General features: G+C 43.5%; 1 protein-coding gene across 2 annotated transcripts in view; it reads right to left on the bottom strand.

Annotated features, from left to right (window-relative positions):
• Positions 1-16,188, bottom strand: part of LOC147428717 (U3 small nucleolar ribonucleoprotein) — a 37,027-nt gene extending 20,839 nt beyond the window's left edge. Inside the window, exons 1-7 of one of the 2 annotated variants that reach the window (XM_086496661.1) lie at positions 15,457-16,188; positions 12,614-12,660; positions 12,445-12,514; positions 12,257-12,364; positions 12,032-12,169; positions 11,858-11,926; positions 11,729-11,770 (exon numbers count right to left, since the gene is read on the bottom strand). In XM_086496661.1, the coding sequence (XP_086352787.1) occupies positions 11,729-11,770; positions 11,858-11,926; positions 12,032-12,169; positions 12,257-12,364; positions 12,445-12,514; positions 12,614-12,660; positions 15,457-16,083 (1,101 nt within the window). In that variant the 5' untranslated portion in view covers positions 16,084-16,188. The remainder of the gene's footprint in view (positions 1-11,728; positions 11,771-11,857; positions 11,927-12,031; positions 12,170-12,256; positions 12,365-12,444; positions 12,515-12,613; positions 12,661-15,456) is intronic. The other variant, XM_086496660.1, reaches the window with a different exon arrangement.
• Between the last annotated feature and the right edge of the window lie 7,162 nt (positions 16,189-23,350).

Here is a 23,350-nt window from a genome sequence, read left to right as displayed (position 1 = left end):
CTTTCCCTAGTAGCAAACCTTTCAGATTGACCCTTCCATTTAATTAAGTACTCGTCATAAGCCTTTTGACGTGAATGACGGGTACGATGATCTAAAACTGCTTCTGGTTCTCGAGGAATATACTCAGTTTGCATATCTTGGCATACATTTTCCTCGATAGGCACAACAACGTCGACTTCGCCCAATTTCACTCTAAGGCGGTTGACATGAAACACTCGATGTACACTAACATCTGAAGGAAGAGCCAGTTTGTAGGCAACTTGGCCAATTTTCTTTGTGATCAAAAACGGACCACAATATCTAGCCGCAAGCTTATAATGCTTTCCTATTCGCATAGTCTTGGAATCCTTGGGTATCTTCAGATAGACCCATTGTCCCACATCGAGAGTCCTTGGAGACCTCTTTTGATTAGCATATAAGTAGTAACTCGGTCACGAGCCGTTCTTATACTATTCTTAACCAATTCGAGCATTTCTTGCATGTCATACAGGAAATCACGAGCTTGGCGTTCCTTGACTTTCTCTAAGCCAATAGCAATCAGGGATTTAGGCTCGAATCCATACATCAGTATGAATGGGCTAAATCAAGTAGCAGAGTGCTTGCTACTATTATAGGCAAACTCTAACTGTGGACGACCCAATCAGATTGCCTGTGAGAGACATAAGCTCTCAACATGTTCTCTAACGTCTGATTCATCCTCTCAGTTTGTCCGTCGAACTCAGGATGGTCAGAAGACGACATACTCAACTTCGTCTGAAGATGAGCAAAGACATCTCGCCAAAATCGGCCAGTGAACTTAGTATCTCGATCACTGACGATATCTTCTGGGAGACCATACAACTTATAAAGCTGATCAACAAATAAAACCGCCATCTCATGGCTTTTTACTGTCGATTTCGTTGGTATAAACTTCGCCATTTTTGTGAGTCTGTCGACCACAACCCAACTAGCGTCATTGCCCCGACTAGTATTTGGCAAACCAACGATAAAGTCCATGAAAATACTCTGCCACTTGGCATCTGGGATTTCCAATGGATGTAGCAAGCCAGCTTTCCTAAGGCGCTCTGCCTTATTGACCTGACACTGAGCGCATCTTTTCACATAGCTCTCTATGTAAGAGCGCATTCTTGGCCAATAGAAATATCGCTTGACCAAAGCCAAAGTTCTCTGGATGCCTGGGTGCCCAACGCTAGGAACATCGTGGCATTCGCACAAAATCCTTTGTCGAATCTCATCGATTTCTGGCACGCTGACTTTACCATTTCTGAACAATAGTCCACCTCTAATGGAATATTTTCGTTGTCTCGTCTCTCCAGCACGACTCACTTGGGTCTCTGGATCACCCAAGCCTGTATGCGAGTCATGCCCCGCTTCGACCTCGTTCAATATCTTGCCAAAATGGCCATCGGAACGACATAGCCCTCGGAGAGAGAGATAGACATCCGTCGAGATTTCAGCCATAGACAAGGCATTAACCTCAGGAATCCTGTTGAGCGCATCGGCAACTCTATTGCTGGATCCTTTTCTATAACGGATCTCAAAGTCAAACTCTTGCATAAGCTCAACCCATCTAGCCTTCCGGCCTCTGAGATCACCTTGATCGGCAGATATAGAGCAAGGAATGATGATCTGTCCATGCAACAAACGTAGAGCCATACAAGTAGTGCCGCCATTTCCTCAGGGCGTGGACTACGGCGTAAAGCTCCTTTTCATACGTCGGATAATGCATCTCAGCGTCAGAAAGTTTCTTACTTTCAAACGTAACAAGACGTCCATCCTAGTATAATGCCGCACCGATAGCATAATCACTAACATCCGCTTTAACCAAAAACGGTTTGCTAGGATCCACAATGTGTAATATTGGCGTAGTAGTCACCAAGTGCTTTAGTGTCCGAAAGCTCTCGTCGAGACGCTCATTCCAGACAACAAGGGGATTACCTTTACGACGAGAACCCGAAATCTTCGATCCTTTCACCCCTCCTTTTAAAAGTTGCGTAAGCGGAGCAGCAACTTTAGAGTAATCCTTGATAAACTTGCGAAAGAATCCAGTAAAGCCTAAAAAGGACTTTACTTGGCGTACATTCTTCAGAATGGGCCAAGGAACGTAGCTGGAGGATTGGTCAAACCAAAAGGCAAGACCAAAAACTCGTAGTGACCATAACGCATATGGAAGCTTGTCTTAGGGATGTTTGATCCGTATTTGATGATAGCCTGATCGCAGGTCTATCTTCGTAAAATACAACGCTCCATGGAGCCGATCTATCAAATCGTCCATGTGCGGGAGTGGATACTTGTTCTTGACAGTGAGCTTATTCAACCCCTTGTAATCCACGCAAAAGCGCATAGTGTTATCCTTGTTTCGAGAAAGTAGCACTGGCGCTCCCCACGAGGATTTGCTAGGCCGAACAAAGCCCCTATCGAGATAATCCTTCAACTATCGCTGAATCTCGTCCTCCTTGGTTTTACTAAACCGATAGGGTTGCTTTGAGAAGGGCTGACAACCAGCCACCAACTCAATATCATGATCTACTCTCTCGAAGGCGGCAAGCCAGGAGGTAGATCATCAAGAAAAACATCCTCGAAATCAGTCATGATTTCTCGGATAAGGTTGGATTCATCGGCATCCCCAAGTTCAACTGAAGAACATGAAACATTTTTACGAAATTCAGTGACAAAAGTACCAAGCACTAATGAATCAAACCAACCAGATGATACACATTGATAAAAGTCAACATCAAAAGACTTTATTTCTTTATACATTTCCACAGCAGTAGCAACTGGTATTGCAAAACCATTATTTACAAACTTCTGATTACAAAGCGACACAGATACATGAGACATGTTCTGTTTAACAAAAACAAGAGAGTGATGTACATAGTCTATATACAATGAGTCTTGTTTATCATAAAACCATAGAATTCCTAAAATAACATTTGCTCTGTCCAGGCGCATGATGTGGAAATCCAGGTTCTCTTTGTAATCAGCCAGCTCGAGCGACAAGTCTGGAACCATCCGATTCCATACATCCGTATCCATGCCACGAGCCATCTTTACGCGATACTCATGGTCACTGTCCCGCGTTCGCGGCTGAGTTTCTGCACCAATTTTGCATCCACAAAATTGTGTGAGCTTCCATTATCAAGGAGTACGGTCACGTCGTGACCATTGATCTTCCCGAGGAAACGGAGAAGATCGTGCTTATCAAACACTTTGGTGCTAAAAGTACAATTAGTGCATGAACTGTACGCTAAATGATGGATTTCAACTTAAACAACATCAAAGTTACCTCAGATCTCGTGGATTTGAACCGAAGGATGGCCTTGCGGTTTCTACGTCTTTTTCTTCTTAGGGCAATCCTTGATTTGGTGACCCGTCTAGCCACATCCGAAGCAAGCCCCCTTCTTCACTGCATCAGCAACAACTAAAGCATTTCTGGCTTTCTTCTTCTCTTGAGAAGATCTCGGCGATGACTTGGACTTATGCTGGAATCGGGGACGCTTCCTTGAAGCACCCTCACCGGATTGATGGTCTACAGTTCTTTTCTTCTCGTAATTCGCTCCATTTATCAAATGGAACGTCATGGCCTTTGCCACTGCATCCTCGACATCGGTCGGGGCTTTGTCCTTGATCAAGGCCCAACGGTAATCTTCATGTAACCCCAGCAAGTACATGTGCACGGCGTGCATATAATCCACCTTGCAAAAGGTGAGCGCCTCTTTGAAAGCTGTCGTATATTTATCAAAAGACAGAGTTTTCATCGAAAGACTCTGCAGTTAGCATAAGCTTTCAAAGGGTTCTTGAATTTCACACAAAAATCAGCCCACGTCATAGGCTTCTCTGTCATGTTACGCCACCAGGTAAGCACCTTAATGCGCAGATAAAGAGGAATCGTCTGAATCCTCCGTTCATCATGCTCCCCATGGAGATCAAAGTATATGGTCCACTGGTGCAGCCAGTTATTCACGACCAAATCCGTACACTCCTTCTCTTCACCTGAGAAATTTGTAGTTTTGTACAAAATTTGGCAATCGGACCACCCTGCGAACGCCCAAAAGCAGCAATCTACATCCGCAATTACTGGAGATGGGTTTCCCCCTCGAAAATACGCGCAGTCGTCGACTGGGCCATATTTTCAAGAGTGGAAAGTCGGGAACTGAGCCCCTGTACGACCCCTTCGAGAGAGGCCAAGCGAAGGTTCGTCTGAACATTCGCGTTTTCCAGAGCGGTAACACGCTGGTCGAAACTCTGGAAAGTGCTTGTAATCCATGTGTAGAGAGCATGCGTGAATGAAATTTGGATGTTACTTGGCGCGTCGTCACGCTGCACATCTAAGCTAGAGGAATCCATGGCGAAGTGCGTAAAAAAGCTGAAAATTTCTCGAGTGAAGAGAAGGCGAATTTTCACGCGAAACTGGGCCTTTTCTGCACTTTTCGATCGCGAAAAAGTGAAGTTCGAGGAGCTCCACGCGTCGGCGTGAGCGTCTGAAGGCAAGCAGGTGATGGCGGGAGCGCGATCGGGTGAGAGAGAGTAGGCTTGAGAGAAGAGAAGGAGAGGCAAAATTGAGTTCACTGTAAAACTTCTACAAGTTTCTGTAAGTGAGTTTTAATAAACTCAGCTTTCATACCTTCTTTAAAAGAATTGAAAGTGTCCAGGTGCCCCCTTTTTTTTAAAATAATTCAAGTGACCTTGGCCATTTAAATAAGAGGCTAGCGAAATAAACCAAGCAGCGTAAAATAAGTCCAGCGCTGGCTGAAGGAAAAAAATCGAACGCTGTGGCTTGCAGATGCAGCGTGGAAGCATAAGACAGAGCACGCGTTAATTCATGCGGCACACACGATGAGCGCTCACTCAGCATCCATGCTGGAAGGAAGATCCACATTGGACAAAAAACAGTTCCTCTTCATCTTCTGCTACAAAGTCAAGGCTCGCCCACAGAGAGAGGTAGCTCTCTCTCTCTCTCTCTCTCTCTCTCTCTCTCTCTCTCTCTCTCTCTCTCTCTCTCTCTCTCTCTCTCTCTCTCTCTCTCTCTATATATATATATATATATATATATATATATATATATATATATATATATATGCTTCGTACAGAGCGACTTACAGAGAGGGATTTACAAAGAGATGTTAAATACGTTGTATGCTGAATTTAGTCTAAATTCAGTAAATTAAGAAGCAATTCTCTGATTTTCATCGAAAATCCGTAAAATTTATCAGAAACCTTTCAATTTCCAGCACTCCCATATGTTAATTTGTTGTTTAATAATTAAAAATCAGCAAAAGCGCGCTAATCCTCACCTGCAAATATGCTTAGGAGAAAGAAAACAAGTAATTTCAGCAATCAATTACTAAAGATTACGCGAAATTGAGATTTTCCGACCCTAACCAATCCCTAGGTGTGCACACAGTCCTTCGTGTAGCCAAGCCGACTCTGATAACATGAAACGAACGCGGAGAAAGGATCTCCCGGCTGCACAGACCGCCTACAGATACGCGTCGGTCGAACCACCCAACCATAGCCACCATCTGGCAGCTCCCCCGCGCTGGGGCCAACGTCCGAGGACGTAGGCGTGCACCTGTAAGACCGAGCGTCCCATACCACCCGGCCTCACCTCCTCGAGGTGACCTCGCGCACTCCTAGCCTCGCGAGCTAACCACTGGCACTCTGCCAATGGGGTCGATCCCTGTAAATGAGGCCTTGGCCTCCCTTTTATAATAATGGCCGGCCACACTGGCCGTGTTCACACTACATTCACCCGGACACTGGACGCCCATCTCGACGATATCTGGGCTAGATTCCCTCTCTTGTAAGCAGGACATAACATACACCAAGGGTGATTTGACCTTGCAAGGCACCCTAATTGATGAGTTTGACATTTATAAAGCTGAAAGCAAGTCATTTGCTCATCCAATTGCAAAAGATCAAAATAGGATGCAAGAGGGAGTGAAATGGTGGGAAACTTTTGGGGCTTGCACACTTGCTTTGCAAGCTCTTGCTTTGAGGGTGTTTTCTCAAGGGACGTGTGTCTATGTGAGAAATTGGAGCACCTTCTCTCTCATTCATACCAAGAGAAGAAATAGGCTACTCCATCACATACAGAGAAGCTTGTGTACATACACACGAACTTGAGGCTCATCCAAAATCAAAGAGCAAGGCTATGAGAGAATGGAGGGCACAATGGAAATGCTCAATAAGGCCATTGCAGAGAGTACTACAAGTGCGATAGAGTCTATTTCCATTGCTGGTACTAGTCAGATTGGGACATCATGCTCAATTGGTGGTGATGAGGACGAGGACGAGGACAAGGACAATGGTGGTGGTGACGATGAGGATGTGAGCTATGGTGAGAGTTAGAGCTCACTACGCCTGGCCGCCTGCTTATGGTGTTAATCCTCTACTAATGGTGTTCATTGTTGACTCTACAATTTACATTTTAGCCTCTAGTCTCTACTTATGTTTTGGATTCAAGAGACTACACTCCTAAATGGTTTTTGGCTTGCTTCTACAATCCTCAATCCTTTTTGTTTGAAGGTTACTTTATTACTTTGCGGTTCCATCTCTCCACTTTTTGTTCTTTGTCTACATGCATGATTGACGCATGGTCATTGATTGATTGGTGTATCTGTTGTACCGTGTGCAGATTGAGCAACAAGCTAGTCTCTAAATTCTAATTTCTAATGTTAGGTGCAACAGAATGATTGTTTGCGCTTTGCTCAAGATGAGTGCTCCGAACTGTGCTCAAGGTTCCTTTTGTTCTTATGGAAGGGAGAGCCTTCCGTTCTTAATCAGAGAATGCTATGATCACAAACAAAGTGAATGGACGTTGTGGGTGCAAGTGAATGAGACTGAGAGATAGAGAGAGAAGAGAGATACGACACCAAAGACGTTGTAAAACCCTTCCCCGAAGGCCCCACTCTCGTCGGCGAGAGTGGTCTACTTATGATTGCACAAACTGGTACAAACGGTATGCATGAGACTGATGCAAGTCTAGGCTATGTTGACGACGATGACGGTGATGACGAAGTCGACCTAAGGGCTGAAATCTGCAATCTTTCTACTGCTGTCCAAAAACGCTATGGGCTGAAATCTACGACTAGTCCAAAAGTGCTGATTTTTGGGGCTGTTTCTGTGGGTCCTTGTCGCTGAAATTCTGCAGGTTTGGGGCTGAAAACAAAGACTTCTTAAGGCTGAAAACTGAGGTTCTTACCGGGCTGAATCTACTACACTTTAGGGCTGATCTTGCAGGTCTGCTAATGCTGAAAAACGCTGCCTTGCTGAATCTGAAAACGTTGAATCTAGGACCAAAAACGCTAGAGACTGAAGTTGGACCAAAAACGCTAGGCTGATGTTTCTGCTGGCAAGGATGCTGATGCAAAAACGCTACATGCTGTGACTTGCTGGCGATGGTGCTGATGCAAAACGCCAGGCTGGTGCAGTTCCAAAAACGCTAGTGGAAGGGGTTTCTAGCGATGGTCTTCTTGCTTGGTGGGGGGAACCGCCAAGGTCTTGATGAGAAGTTGCCTGCTGAGCTTGGCTCCTGTTGCCTCTTCTGCCGAATAGTGCTAGCTCTAGTTTGCTTATATACAAACTTAGCAAAATTGCCCTACCTACTTTTGTTGGAAAGTCACTTAAACTAATAAGTGAAAAATGCCAAAAATAGGTAAAATAGGCTAAATGCATTGGAAAATTCCCTGATGGAATTTGATGGATTCTGATGGGAATGCTTATGATCATGTTGTGTGCAACCAAAGGATATGCATCTACACTAAGTGACTCGGCATGCACGGTCGACGAATAGACTCACAAAAGTACCAGATCACTTCTAATCTAGACTGACTAGACTGACTGAACCCTGATCATGCTGTAGCTTGTCCACGGACACATAGGGTTGGATGTGTCACGTGATATCTAAAGTTTCTATCGTTTTGTGTTTGTGTATAAAGTTTTAAACATGGTGGTGTAGTATGTAGACTTTTAAGCATCCTGTGTATTTTGTTATCTGACGTGGAATTTCGGGTAGTTTGATCGGTACTTATTCCATTCTTCCGTACTCGTGTGCGTCCGACGTGTGGCTGCATATGGAAAAACTATGCTTAAAACCTTTTTAACTTATACCCATCATCCATGTAGTGTTAAATATCAACAAGTATCCATTCTCAAAACAATAAGCCACCAATGAAAGTGACATATGTGTGTGTGTGAGAGAGATAGAGAGTGTCATAAGGCTGTGGCGAGTGTCACGAGGTTGTGGCAACCACTAACCTTAGTTGTTGGTTTCTTTCCCTTGATTATTATTTAATTTTTGGGACCCTCTTTCTGAAGTCATAAATGATGGGACATTGTGTAGCTAGTGTGAAACGACCAACAGTCGAGAGTTTCACCCGCAATCGGGAAGGGCAGGTCGCCACGAGATGGTCGAGCCAATCGGCACTAAAATCCCATCAGTAAAAGGAAGTCTAGGCTCAGTTCAAAGTCATTTAGGCCCCATCGTTACACTTATATAAGACAGTGGGTACTAGGAAATTAACTCAAAAAAGGCAAAGTGGACACATGGCGGCTCTTGAGCAATTTTCCCAGCTTGCATGAAGAGGAGGCTGGATTTGAGTGAAAAGAGATTACACTGTGTGGGTGAGTAGTGGGTGCAAGTTTCACAGCTTTAATGGAAAGATTGCCTTCTCCCTTGTCTTATGTAGCGCAATGATTCCGCTCTCGTGCACTCTCTCCCCCTTTGAATACAAAAACATGATGCCCCGCTCGAGACATTTCCATATGTATGTATAGTTGTGTGGGTTCATGCGTGATTGTTGAGGCAAGAGCCTCTTGCACGAGTACTTGATTAGCTAATTGCTAATCCCGCGCAAGTACAGGTGAATTCGGAGCGAGAAATCTCGTTTGATTCAAAGGACAAGTAGCCCTACAGGTGCGGGAGCTCAAGGGCTTGCTACGGATGTGACCGACACACGAAACGGAGCCCAAAACTGAAAAATACAGCCTGCTGTGTATTTGCAGGTTTAGGATTTTGACCCTAATTGATCCCTAATACCCCCACGACCTTCGGGGAAGCGTTGGGATCACTATACATGTGATCGGGTGCATGCTCGGGGCAGAAAACAGAGAATTCAGCGTCTTGCAGATTCTCGCCACGTTTGGGAAAGTGTCCGTATGCGCGCGGAAAGCCACTTTGGCATGGGGATTTTGTCTATGAGCCTCCTACTGCGGTTATCCTGCCGCCCGGTAAAAGCGAGACAGCTCGTAGGAACTCGCAGGTTTTCTCTCAAGGTTTGTAAGAATAAAGAAAGACCGAAAGGAGCACAAGTCTTTGGGGCCTACACGGTGTCATTGTCTGCTTGGTAGTGCTCTAGTTGCCAAGCCGTGCTTTATGTGAAGTGTTAATTCCAATCACAGGTTCTTTTGCGAAGTTCCTCTATGTCGTAAAGTTCAAGTAAAGTTATCAAGTAAAGAATCGGGTGAAAGCTAAAATCTACCGCCCTACGGGTCGGTTTCATGGTTCCGTCGCCCAGATAGAAGAACTTTTTCCTTAAAGAGTGAGCCTTGGCTGGTTTGCAGCGAAAACACGGAGTACAAGAACTTGGAATTACACTATGGTTGACAAGACAAACAACACCAGGGAAGAGGGTTCCTCTTCACAGAACAGACATGCTATTCCTCCAATGTTCAAGGTTGGCGAGAGTTCACAGCCACCCCTGTTTGTACCTTTTGTAGATTTGAATGCTCTACGAGGTCAAGGGTTTATGACTGGGCAACTAGACGAGAATGCGTTCAGGACACAATCGGTTGCCGCTGTGAATGTGTTTCTCGGTTAGTACGAAATCCTAGGTTTATGGATTTCTGCAAGCGCCACCATTGTCATAGCAGACAAGGCAACTGTCTCATGCAGTAGAGCTTGTTGAGGCTCAAGCCCAAGTCCCTTGTGCGTTCTAGCAAGGTGGGGAGCACTCACATGTTGCGGAGTCACGTGGGGCTCCAAGACAAGTTCCTTTTGTCCACGAACAGGTGGTTAGAACTTATGACTCCTGTTTCACAGACTTTACCAGTTCAGCCACCACCTTTCAGCCCGGTAAAAGCGGGAGAGCTCGTAGGAACTCGGAGGTTTTCTCTCAAGGTTTAAAAAAATAAAGAAATACCGAAAGAGGCACCAATCTTTGGGGCCTACATAGTGTCACTGTCTGCTTGGTAGCGCTCTAGCTACCAGGCCGTGCTTTGTGTGAAGTGTTAATTCCAATCACAGGTTCTTTTGCAAAATTTCCCTGTGTCGTAAAGTTCAAGTAAAGTTATCAAGTAAAGAATCGGGTGAAAGCTAAAATCTACCACCCTACAGCCGGTTTCACATATGAAGAGAGAGAGAGAGAGAGAGAGAGAGAATAGTAAGTGTCACAAACTGCTGAAGTGTCAGCCACTGACGACCAAGGGGGGTAGGACTCCTTGAGCTGAACCCTAGCCTAGCCTAACCCTAGCCAACCTGCACATCTCAGCCAAGGGCCTAAACCCTAGCAGAAGAAGAAGCAGAAGAAGAAAAGACCAACTTATTAAAGATGGCCAAGGGGCCTAAAAGAGGGGTTAGGATCCTAACCCAACCAACTTATAGATCATTGGCCAAGGGACGCAACCCTAAAATAAAGCAGGGTGCTTGCTTATAGAAGTTAGAACTAACGCTTTTCATGAAAGATGCTTTTGGATAGACCAAGGGTCTTTATATATGTTTGTGGGCTCTATCTTTGGCATTCTACTGCGTGGAGAAAAAGAGCAAAGCTCCCAGAGCTTGTACTTTGTGGAAGCAATATTAAAAAAAAACCAAAAGGAGCGCCAAAGTTTGTGGCCAATGCCTTTTGGAGTGGAACTCCACCACTCTGTGCCTCTTGCATGGATTCTCTCTCTCTCTCTCTTGAATAACACGTCATGAGTTCAACTCTCCTCGTTGATAGATCTTTTAAGGTCTCTTGGGATAGTTTCCCACGACGTTAAAATACTCTTCTTCTTCTTCTTCTTCTTCTTCTTCTCTCTTTCAGTTCAGTTGTTTTGAAGTCCTAAAAGTCTGCTCCAGTCTCTTCTTTTCAATTGGCACGTGGTGCCCGACCCATTACAGGAAGAAGAAACTGGAATAACCTTTCTATCACCCAAGTGTGGAAGATTGGTTATCCCAATAGAATACGGGACGTCAGGTCTTGAGTTCAAGACTCGTCAAATAGATCTTTGAGGTCTCTTGGGACGTAAAAATCTCTTGTCTTGGTCTAACTTGGGATTGAACTGCTCCTGTTGGCCAATACCATCAAGACTAACTCCTTCCATATGCACGCGTGTGGTGTGTGTACAGTTGTGTGTTTGTGTAGTTATTGCATCAGCAAGAGGTGGTCACGCTGCTACAGCCTGAAAGGTTGCAGGAAGAAGAGGTCAAGAACAGCCTGCTGTACAATCCCACAGCTTACAGGTAGAATTGGGCGCTGGCTGCTGTATATAAGCCTCACGCAATAGAGATGAAGTGTGCGGCAGTTCTTGCGCAGACAACCTTAGCTTGCCAATGGCAATAAGGTTCAGCAATTAAAAAACCACATCACCAGCAGAGCACGACATCAACAACAGGACTAATAACTTCCATAGCAGGCTCGTGCGGGCTGAAAATGCAGATATGGTTCGCCAGGCATCACACAGCACCACTTGAACCTGCAGAAAATTTGTGATACAAGCAGCAATACCACAAGAAATGATCGGTCACCTCATAGAGCTCTGCAAGTCCTTTCTGGCTCTTCTTTTCATCCTGCAAACATAGAAAGAGCTTGCTCATTGCTAAAAGCAGAGAAAACACCACGAAATAAGACTCTTCCATCAAAAATCATTCACATACCACCTCCATTTGTTCCTTTGGTACATTGAGTGGCACCGAAGGTTTCCTTTGAACGTCATCAAATTTATTCTGCACATGAATTAACAGAACATTGCCTCAGAAACAACCCAAAGTTCTTCCAACCATATAGTGTCCAGTCAATACAGGATAGAGTAAAGAGCATTAGATGCACACCTCAGCAATACGCGTGCGAATCAGATCCTCCAGTGATGCAGTAACTTCCTCAGTTATAACTGGTGGCGGTCGAACATTGTGCTCAAAATCAAGTTCCACCTCCAAAGCACTATTTTTCGGTCTTTTCACTGCTGAAACCTAGGCAGACCAAGAATATGATACTCAACCAAATTTCAAAAAAACCACTACATTGCCTTGTCAAACCCTTGACGGTACAAACTTTACCTCTCCTTGCATGGTCCACAATGTTGAATTAAGGTTTGCATTCTCTAACTCCTTGATGCGCTTTTCAACTTTTGCAAGGTTCTTTTCATGTGCTGTTAATGGTTCAAGCTGCCAAACACTACATCACAATTAGCACATGACTGATAGATGCAAGTGCTTAGGCAATCCATCCACCTCCGAGCAAAAACCTGAGACATTTCGTTACTGGTAGTATTGGTCAGCTTCCTTTTCACCCCTCCACCAAAAAAGTCCTCATATCTAAGAGTAGAACAAATCCAAGTTATGATAAATGGTTCGTCACAGATAGTGTTATTTCAAAAATTTACTTTTGGCAAATTGCTGAAAATAATCTCTCACTTCACGTTTTCTGTCCCTACTGCGTCCTCATCATGCTTGTAATCTAGCTGCAAAACAAAAATCATCCATAAAGGTTCAAAATTTGCGCCGAATAAGTTTTGCATTTCTGTATATTGAGAAATGGATGAGTAATGGAATTGTGAAGCATTGAATAATGATGAGCGATTCTTTGTTAAAGCCTTAAGGCAAGTCTTATGTAGTTGTTATGTAGTGCATACATGAGAGGCCATTCATGGCCAACCACTTTTGACGAGTGGCAAATGGACCCCAACAAGACATGCCCCCCTTCCAAAAACAAAACTCCCACGTATCCCTGCAATAAATCAGTGAAGACTTATCTTCAAGGTGAATACTTGCATGAGCAGCAGGACTATCCTATCGCGTTCTATGGAAACATGCTCATTAACCATTTTATATTTAAGAGACATACGTGCCCGTGTGCCACACGCACACCCACTTTCCTTCATAAGGCCAAACAAAAAGAGGGGCTAAAACATTTGCACAAAACATGCAAAATATAGCAAAATGATAAATGAGGAAAACACTGATCATCGTATTCGATTAAAACAAACCAACAGTTACTTAAATGACTAAAGAATGGGGGGGGGAGGGGGGGGGGGGGGGGGGGGAGGTGAGAGGAGCATACTTCAATTACTTTTAAAGAACTCAACTTCAAAGAAAATCACAAGGACAAGACGCCACCAAGAATTAATTTCTGCATGTCTAAGTCAATATACCAAAGAAATCCCAGGTCAAAAGAGCAAATTCTTGAATCCTACATTGAGATTCTACAACATACCAGCCAAGATAGATTACCAAATCAAACAAATCTTGAAGAGTTGATCTTCACTTGTCTCTACTCATGTCACGTCACTGCCCAATAGTAAGAGCACTTTTGTCTTAAATTATTTCGTGCTTATAACGCACTCCATAACCAGCAAACGTGGACATGATAAAGGCTAGCTCTTGCCAAGTAAGAGTAAATGTGGTAACATGGCAGCTCACACGCTGGGGAAGCTTTTAATAGACGTCAGTTGCATAAGCAGTTGATTAGGTGAGTTTTGGGCACGGTAATTAAAGCAAAAGCTTTTCAAGGTGCTGCTTTTTTCCTATGTTGCTTTTTGGCCGAGTGCCCTTTAATACGAGACACTGCCTCAGTTGTAAACTCAGACTTTGGGAGAGCGTGATCAGACAGTTGTAATTTCTCTTGATATATATAAAAGAAACACCAACAGGGGCGCTCGACTTCAAGGCATATATTTGTCGTCTACAAAGTGCAAGTGTGATTTTCTTGATTCTAAGTCTTTTAAGCCGTGATTTGGTGTGTTCACTGAGTCACATAAACAGTGGGTAATTACACGGAGATCAAATTGGATGGCATTCATCTTGCCCAACAGTGGGTGTAGAACTAGGTACCAATATATGCTCCTACACCATACACACACAAGCATACATCAATATAAAGATCTGCATACTAAGTTTATGTCATAACTCTAGAGATGCATGGCAGACTCGGCCATAATGAAGCCTAGCACTAAAAGAAGCATAAAATAGGAAAAATAAATAAATTAGCACAAAAAAAAGATAGTTGATAGGACATACGCACCACACAAGCTAGAAAGAATTAGCACAATATCAAAAAGTCGTAACTCAAACGAAAACTTCACAATGTGAAGTCTGCATGTCCGCTCTACGACTAAAAAATATACCTAGATGAATCCAAGGTAAGTCCAAATTCACCCTTATAGGAAAGTGCAAGGTATAGACTAATGGTAGTCACCCACAAGACAATAGAACCATCGGCTCCATCATGCAAAGTATTGACTACACACACACATGAGAATACTTTGATACAAAGATCTGCGTACTAAGTTTTCTCTCATAACTCTAAAGATGCTAGACACACTCGACCTTAATGAAGTCTAGCACTAAAAAAAGTATTAAATAGGAAAAATTAGCACAAAAATGAGGTAGTTGATAGGGCATACGCACCACTAAAGATAGAAAGAATTAGCACAATATCAATTGGCCGTAAATCGGATGAAAACTTCACAATGTGAAGTCTATTGTCTGCTAAACGACTAAAACTCTTCTTTACTTGCACCGAACCCATCCCTAACTTTTGCCATCCAAGCTCCGACCCTGCTCTCCATCCCCGTTCCCCATCCCATGTTTCTATATGGCACATCGCACAATTGGTAATGGGATAAATACAACAACCTACAAAAATCCTCTAATCCACAAACAGTCATCCCCACAATTAGCCCCAATGTCAAAGTGGCAATTGAAGATGCACTGGATAAGACGCATACATTGGCAACACTCATGACAAGATTGGAGAGCAAACCCATCTCACACGAACAGCTCCCTAAGATGATCACAATCATATGCTGTAAGCAGCCAAAAGGCAGCTAGACGCACAAAGGATCTCTGCTCCTCTGACCTCCTCGACACCACCCTAGCAACCCCTAAAGGCTGTCACCTATCAACTAAGTCAGAGAGGAGATCATAAGCGGGAAGAGAGAGAATAGGGGCATTCAACAACAAGAGAAAGATCACACGAGATGGAAGAAAGAGAGAAAAAGAGTATGTGGATTGAAAACACTGGCTACTATCCACTAAGGGCATGATATATGAGTCCAAACCTCATGCCCGCCCATTACCTCCTCCTTAAAGATATTCATACATAAAAAGTCCACAGAATGTGATTGTTCTCATTTGTCATTACTGCTATCCAATAGTCTTTTCATCAAAGTTCTCCTTGCAGTTAAGCATTGTAGTTTTGAGTTGCGGAGGGCCCAATCAAATTTTTCATGAAACTTCATCCTTTTGAAACTTCTTACCTCCGTGTCTCCGTCCTCGTATTCAGATTCATCTTCATTAGACTCCAATGCATTTGTTTCGTAAGACAAGTCTGCAGCAAGATCTTGGTGTGCCTCAGCATCATCTATAAATTTTTCCATGTCTTTGAGTTTAAAGAACTTGTCCTCCACTGCATGTTCCTCTCCATCTTCTTCGGACTCTGACTTGCCACTTGATCCTCCATAACTGTCTTCTTCCTCTTGCTCCCCCTGGTCATCCAGTTCTGCATTCTCTTCTTGATCCTCTGGTTCATTTTGAGATGAAACAGCTTCCTGGCCTTTCTGAGGAAACTTAGGACGGCCATCTAGGAGTTCAACGGAGTTGGCAATGCGCTGGAGGTGTTTAAGGCGTTGCCTGGCAGCACTGAGTAGAGGGGCAGATTGCAAGTCAATTTGCTGCCAAATTTGCTCGCAGTCGAAGTTGAGGGTGAGAAGGTGCGGGAGGGGACACTGGGAGGCATACTCTTTCGCGAGAGAGTAAAGGTACTCCAATGCAGTCCGGGTCTGATGCGAGAGGTGGACATGATCAGCGAGCCAGACCACCGGGTCGGAGTTCTCGATGAGAACTAGAGCTGACTTACCATCCTGCTCTTCCCCACGAGTCGCCATGGCGCGACCGCCCACACTTCAAAATTGTAGGCTAGGGTTGAGGAGGTCAGGGCACAGCGGAAAACGGAGGTACCAGGACCGTCCGATCCAAGCGTCATATTGGTGGAATCTCGAGATTCTAGGACTCCATTCCCCGCCCCCGCAAAAAGATGTCAGACTGGGCGGGCCAGAGCGGCTCAAGTTGACATGGCGAAAGTATATTGGCCGTGATGAAAAGTGAAACATGATCGCCGGACCATGTCAGTGGGCCGGCCTTGCATGCCTTCCCAACTTTCTTAGCATGCGGACATGCATAGCAACGGTGGCTGCTCTTGGCGAAAAAGTGATGAGAGTCCACCAGAGGCCCGCCATGCCCCTATACCTAGCCACCGAGAATCTCGTTGGCACTAGACCGACACCATCGCCACATCATAGGGGTAGTCTAAACTGTCACCCCCGGTGCTAGCCATTCACGTGGAGGGAGCAATCCTCATTGATTGTGTCACGAGGACAGCGCGACAAAGCAGGTTGACCTTTGAATTAATGGCCAGCTGGCCAGTAGTGTTGCAGCATGTGCGCAAGCGGCCGATAGGTGGTGAAGGTATGATCTCAATCGGCTAGCCACGAAGACTAGTGCATGTGGGTGATTCTATGTTACTGATTAGAGAAGGCCAAAATTGATGGCTTGAATAGAGAAGGCAATTATGTTGGCACGATGAAAAGGCCATCTTATGAGCAAGTTGATGTATCATGATTGTATTTAGCTTACTTGTAAGCTTTTGTAATACAAAAGCCCTATCGGGAAGTCGGCCATTCAGACCCTCAATATTGTTTGCCATACTCACAATTGTGAGTGGATAGAGTTTATATTGACTTAAAGAATAGAATCGCCCTCGAGCACTACATGTGCTTGGGGGCAACGATTCCATAACCACAACGGAAACCAAAACAAGGCAGCTACGATAGACCTCTCAGGTGGTCTAGGCAGCTTAATGCATGGTGCCACTCTTTATTATTACATGTTGTCCCTCTTGTAGCTCATGCAACATGAATGAGCTTGATGCTCAGACACGTAATATCATAAAATTGAGCCACTACCAATTTTGCTTCGAAGATTATATTTTAAACACGAGGTTATGAATCTCTTATTCAATTACGTGAGTGATGATGGCAGTCTTTCCCTCCCAAATTTTGTTACAATATCAATCAACAAACAACAATAAGCAAACAAAGAAAATGCAAAAAATAATGAACAAGACAAACAACTAAGCGACAAAGAAGACAAACAACAAAAAGTTGCAGATTTGTTGGGCGGGATCCTTCAATCCAACACCAATAATAGTCCTTTGTATTCGTATAAAGCACTCAATTTGTGATCACAATCTTTGTGTAGAGGGGAGAATTGTGAGTCCCTCCGCCTACTTGAGTTTAAGGGGAGGCTTGTGATTGTATGTCTACGCCCTTTGTGTCAGAGAAGACTTCATGTGCCTCACCCTTTGGGTGTTTTGAAGGGAGGATTGTGTGAGTGCTCTAGGTGCAACAAAACGCACAAGGGGAGGATTGTCTGGATGTTGGCATTGTTCCATCTCTTGTGAATACCCTCCCATGTCGTGTGCTTATGTGTAGACATGTAGATACAACATATGTGATATGTGCTATGTGTTATGGAAAGCTTAGTCAACAATAAGAGGTGGAATGCTTAGTATATTGGCCTAGTGGTTAAGGTGAGGGGTTTTTAGCGCACCCACTATGGTTCAACCCTTGAGACATGTGGGTATAGGTGAGTAGGTGATATCCTGTAAAACTAGTCGAAGCGAAACTTCAAACGAACAAAAAAAACAAAAAAAAGGTGGAATGCTTAGTATATGCCACCTTTTTTGTGTTGCACAACCAAGAAAAAGAAAGGAAAAAGAAGTGGTGGAATACATAGTATGTGCCACCTTTTTTGTGTTGCACATTTTGTGACATCTATTGTACTCTCTCCGCCTCTACAAAAGAAAAAGAGCATGCTTTGTATACACAGCTTCATGTTTGAATAATCTAGCTACTTTTGCAGTCATATTTACCTTGTGCATTGAGTATTTATGAAGGCTCTAAACGAATCTCTCGCTAATAATGCTCAATCATGATTGGTTCAGTAGATTCTCTGCCATGATCGCTATCATTTATAAGGGTAGAGTAGGGGGGTCAATGTTTAGAGTTTGATAGTGTCTCGAAGTGCGCTAAAGAAAGGTAGGTACCGCAAACATGGGGAAAATTCAAATTTAGCCAATGCATGCATGCCTGAGCTGAGGCCTACCTTCTCCATCCAAACGATTTACTCTAACCACTTCCCCCTCATACGTATCATAGCATGTGGGAGAGAGGGGTGTTTTATGCAAGCATTTATGGCCCATGGGGTTGTTCGAGTTTAGTGTTGGTTAGGGTTTAGCCCATCAATATTTCAAATTATGAGGGTTGTTTTGGAATACGTGGCCCACTTTGTCCATTGTCAATTGCCCCCCCCCCCCCCAAAAAAAAAAAAAAAACCCACCAAAAAAGAATTAGAAAATGTGGGCAATAACATGAGTACATAATAGATCTTTAGAAGGTGTTGAGTAATACTTCATGGAGACATGTATCATGTTAGTCTTTGCATGATAGATGGACGAAACCCCCCCCCCCTCCTCCCCCCCCCCCCCCCCCCCCCCCCCCCCCCCCCCAAAACCAAAAAAAAAAAAGACAAAACAAAACAAGAAAAAGAATTTCGAGACACTAAATCCATTATACCGCCGTATGTATATTATTACAGACTTCGAGCTTACTTTAGTCTTGACAAGAAAATCACACATTTATTGACATTCTAAATAGTTTTTACATAAGCAAACATTCACAAGAACATACCGAATTGCATAATAATTATGGCTTGAGAGCTAACCAAATGCCCTGCATTTGAGGTTTTGAAAGTATGCAAGGCACAACAGCTTCACAATAGTAAACACATGAAAATTCCTAAAAGATCCAAAAAAGCGAAGAGGTATTACATGATGCCCTTCTCTTCAAACCAACTTTGATGATAGAACTACGTGTCAGAAACATCAACATTGTCAGTGGTGGTGTGAGTGAACGAGAGGCCTCTAAGTGTTTGCACAAAACTACATACAGCTCATCTAAAATATTGAACAACTCAAAATTTTACTCCCATTCTTGGGACCTTTTCCATTAGAAAAGTATATACTCACAACTCAATTAAAATATTAAACAACCCACGCTTAGTGCTTCTTTCTCCTCGTGGATCCGAGTTGGATATGGGGAGGTGAAGCATTCTCGATAGAGGTGATGGATCCCCCTTAGTGTGCCAGTATTATGGTATGTTTACCTTTTTGGTAAGGTGGCTCCCTTATCAGGCAGAAAGTTATTCTTTGTGATGGTTATGCTTTCTAACTGGGTATGGGCCCCTATAAAGCCCTTTGACTGCTTGGTTTTAGTTTGATAGAAAGAAGCCCGATGCATACAACAGTGAATCTATAAGTGTAATGGAGCCTAGGAACGTTTAAAGATTGTCAAGCCACTCATCCAATTGCTCCCCTTTAGACTAGAGACACCTTTTGAGACACGAACCTGAACACCTCCTAAGTAAGAGGCCACTACCCATTAGTGGAGGGTGGAATGGGCTGGTCACTTATGACAGCTATTCAAGGTCGAAGAATTGGAATTAATGATTAGTTCAGATTAGGCTTCAGATAGCATAAGAGTCAGAGACAGAGACTAAATGGAAATGCAAAGATAGATTGAACACAAGACTAGAACTAGTATATTCATATGATGGAAACAATACAACTAGCATCAGATGAAGTTACAAGAGAGTGCAATGATTGCTAAGTGCAATTTCTCAACGATCACAAGGGGTTTACTCTAGTCTTGAGAATAGGTACCAAGATCAGGCTCTCGCTGATTGTATACTATACAATTATGGTTGTAATTACATCCGGTAATTGCCAGGTCTAACTATGCACTAGTGTCTGACTAAGGCCTGCTCCTACCGCCTACATTCCTCCTCCCCTTTCTTTGAATTTTTGACAATAAATGATATCCACGGGGCTGGTTACTCTGAATCTACCTACTTTCCTTCTAGCTCTCTCTCTCTTGCAGCTGATCTCATGCTTCTCTAAAACATCACTGCTTCCTCTTATCTGGAGCCTTCTTCTATATTGTCTTCTGAATCGTCTGAGATGGGGCTTGAAGTTTCTCAAGTTGACTCGTTCCTTGAACTCGTTCTAGCATTGTCCTTTTGAATGAACCGATAATGGATTCTTGCTCTAGCTGCTCCTTGTGATCAATCATCATATCAATTCCGTATGATGTCAGAGTGTTCTAGGTCTTTGTTTTACTGTTATAGAGAGTCCTCTTTCCCCTGGTGATAACTGGCTCTGGCTAGCTTATGGCAGACCGATGTGATGTAAATTTACCCACCCGATGTGGTTGGTTGGACTTGATCAGAGCCTCAAACAAAATTTCAGCCATTTCTCTTTGGAATCTGAAACGCTTCAACAGACAGTTGGGATAGCTCATTGGTGCACCTAATCAATGTGCATATGTGGTCCCTCCATTTTGTCATCATACCTATAAAGTTGTGCAAGTCATCCTTCAACTCTTACTGTTGTCTTCTATTTGGTATCATGAAAACGTTCTTCTGACCAACCCAAACAACTTCACTTTGTTCGTACCATTCCCTAAGTTGATCGACAATTCTAAGGCACATTTGATAATCTAACGGCTCATTCTATTTTGAATATATGACATAGTCAAATCTGGGTAGTTCATCATCTTTCTTAGGTGAGGCATACACGAGAATTGGCAAATAAGGAACCAATTTGATGAAGTTCGGAACTACCCGATTTTCTTGCATAATCAACTTTCGTAGTGCCTTTAAAAAGGCTATTTCATCTGGTTCAAATCTCTCATGTTCACAAAGGGTCATCCTGGTTTTGGGTCATTTGTTGCTGGAGGCGTTGTTTTCCAATAACATCCTTACCTTTAGATCTAGTATTCCTCTAACTATTTGTATTTTTGTGATCAATGCTCGGGTCAATGCATGCATTTCCAATCGAATGTGACAGAGTTGGGATGGAGAGTGCAAGAGAGAGGAAAGGGGAAGAAGAACAATAGACACAGTTTGTTAGTGGAGCTTGTGAGAGAATAGCTCTCACACTCCTTATTATCTTTATGAACCAAATAAAAAGTGGGCGGTCGCCCGTTCGGCCATAAGCGGCCATGGGCCTGAAACCCAACAATCACCCACTTGAAGGCGTTGCAACGTGGCCCAAGTGGCTAAAGAATGTAGGGGCTACTATGTACAAATGTACAAAGCCATGAAGCATGACTGTAGCTTCACCCTACGCCCATCATCTCTGTCATAAAAACTAATATCTAATTCTCCCAAATGATTTTCTCATGTTAAACTGATCATTTAATATGGGGAGGTACGAGGGGAGTAAAAGCTAGAATATTGGTAAGGCTGCCAGACCGGTCCTAGTAGGGATCCAAAGGAGGAAAATAGGGCCCCAAAGGGGGACAGTCTGCAAAAGAGCAATGTGCACCAATGGAGCTTAAAAGACTTAAGGTTCAACTCCATTAAGACTTCCTAGGCTAATATTCCTAAATTTAATTACATTGTCCAATGGCCAAAAGTGGGGAAAAATTGGATGGTTATGGGAAGACTAAAAAGTATTCCCACATCCCTAGGACGGAAAGGGCGAGCCCTAATGGTAGGGGAGGACACACACACACACACACACACACACACACACACACACACACACACACACACACACACACACACTCCCAAGCTCTCCTCAAAGGGAAGAATGGACACATGGCACGCTCCTAGGCCAATTGCCCCCAATCTCCCCTCAAATCCTATTGGATGGACATAGAGGTGGACCAATGAGAATTAGGCTAGAGTAAAATTAGATTAATCAATATGAAAATGCTTGACAAAAGAACCGATAGAAATTAAGCTCCCTAGAAGACTATTGGATAGTCTACCAAGGGGTCCAATGAGCATCCAACAGCCCAATGGCTTGCTTGATTCCTATTGGCCAGAAGATTAAAAGGTCCAATGAGAGTTTAAATAAATTATTTAATTACCTTAAGCTCTCACAAAAGGGGAAAGGGGGACACATGTCACAAGGCTATCAATTATGCTTCTAAATTGTTATTGGACAAGCTCTATAGGAGCCGATGGGAAGCCAACAAGAGCTTTTGGGAAGAGGGGTCGACCAAGTAGAGAGAGAGTTGGCATTTTTAGTCTAACTCACTTTGCTACACACACACACACACACACGCAACTCATGTGTTGAGCAATAACTCCATCTCCTTCTCCAAGCATTGAGAAGTAGAGGCCTACACCAACAACTCTTGGCTATGGAATGCAAATCCAACCAAGAGCCAAGCTTCAATGACATGCTCATCTCCTCTACCATGCTAATTACTAAGCTAAGCTATGCTATTAGAGTGGTTATGTGAGGAGAATACTTCTTTCTTGTAAGATACATCTTCTTCCTCTCAATCTTTCCTCATTCACTGCTAGCTCTCACAGTTTTTGAAGGTTTGTGAGGTCTTGGGACTGAGGCTAGGCCCACTAGGTGTGTTTTTCAAGCATAATTTGGTGCATGAAGCTTCCATCTTCATTGCAACAACGAGTTTTGTCAAGGAACACAAAGATTGTATTGTACAAAAGTCTCCTTTGATGGGAGAAGCTGTAATACAAAGCCTTTTTGGAGGGGGGACCGGCTCCATGTAAATCCAGTCCTCAACTGTTGTTAATTGTTCTATTTCTCCCTCTTGTCAAGTATTGTCTATGCCAAAGTAGCTAGGTGTAAATTGCTATGTTGCTTTCTCAAACTAAGTACTCTCTCTATGCTCATTAGGAACTTGTTCTTAATGAAATGCTCACTATGTTATCATTTTCCGCTACACACAAGTTACTACTGCATTAAATGTTACAATCTCTATGCAATATGCAAACCGCATTGAGGCTACGCTCTTTGTTAGAGCATCCGCTGGGTTTTCATCTATGTGAACTTTGACTAACTCAATGCGCTTGCTAGCAAAAATATCCCGTACCACATGATACCTAACTTCTATGTGTTTTGACTTGGAGTGAAACACGGGTTCTTTGCTAACGTAATCGCACTCTGACTATCACAATGTAGCACTAGAGTCTGGTGTATACCAAAATCTCCCCACTAGACGAGATAACCACACAGTTTCCTTACTGAGATTAGAAACTGCAACATACTTTTCC

Source organism: Adiantum capillus-veneris, chromosome 23 (genome assembly GCF_014529385.1).
Source record: "Adiantum capillus-veneris isolate H3 chromosome 23, ASM1452938v2, whole genome shotgun sequence".
NCBI lineage: Eukaryota > Viridiplantae > Streptophyta > Polypodiopsida > Polypodiales > Pteridaceae > Adiantum > Adiantum capillus-veneris.
Note: the sequence above shows the minus strand (reverse complement) of the source record. Positions and strands in the feature narration are given on the sequence as shown.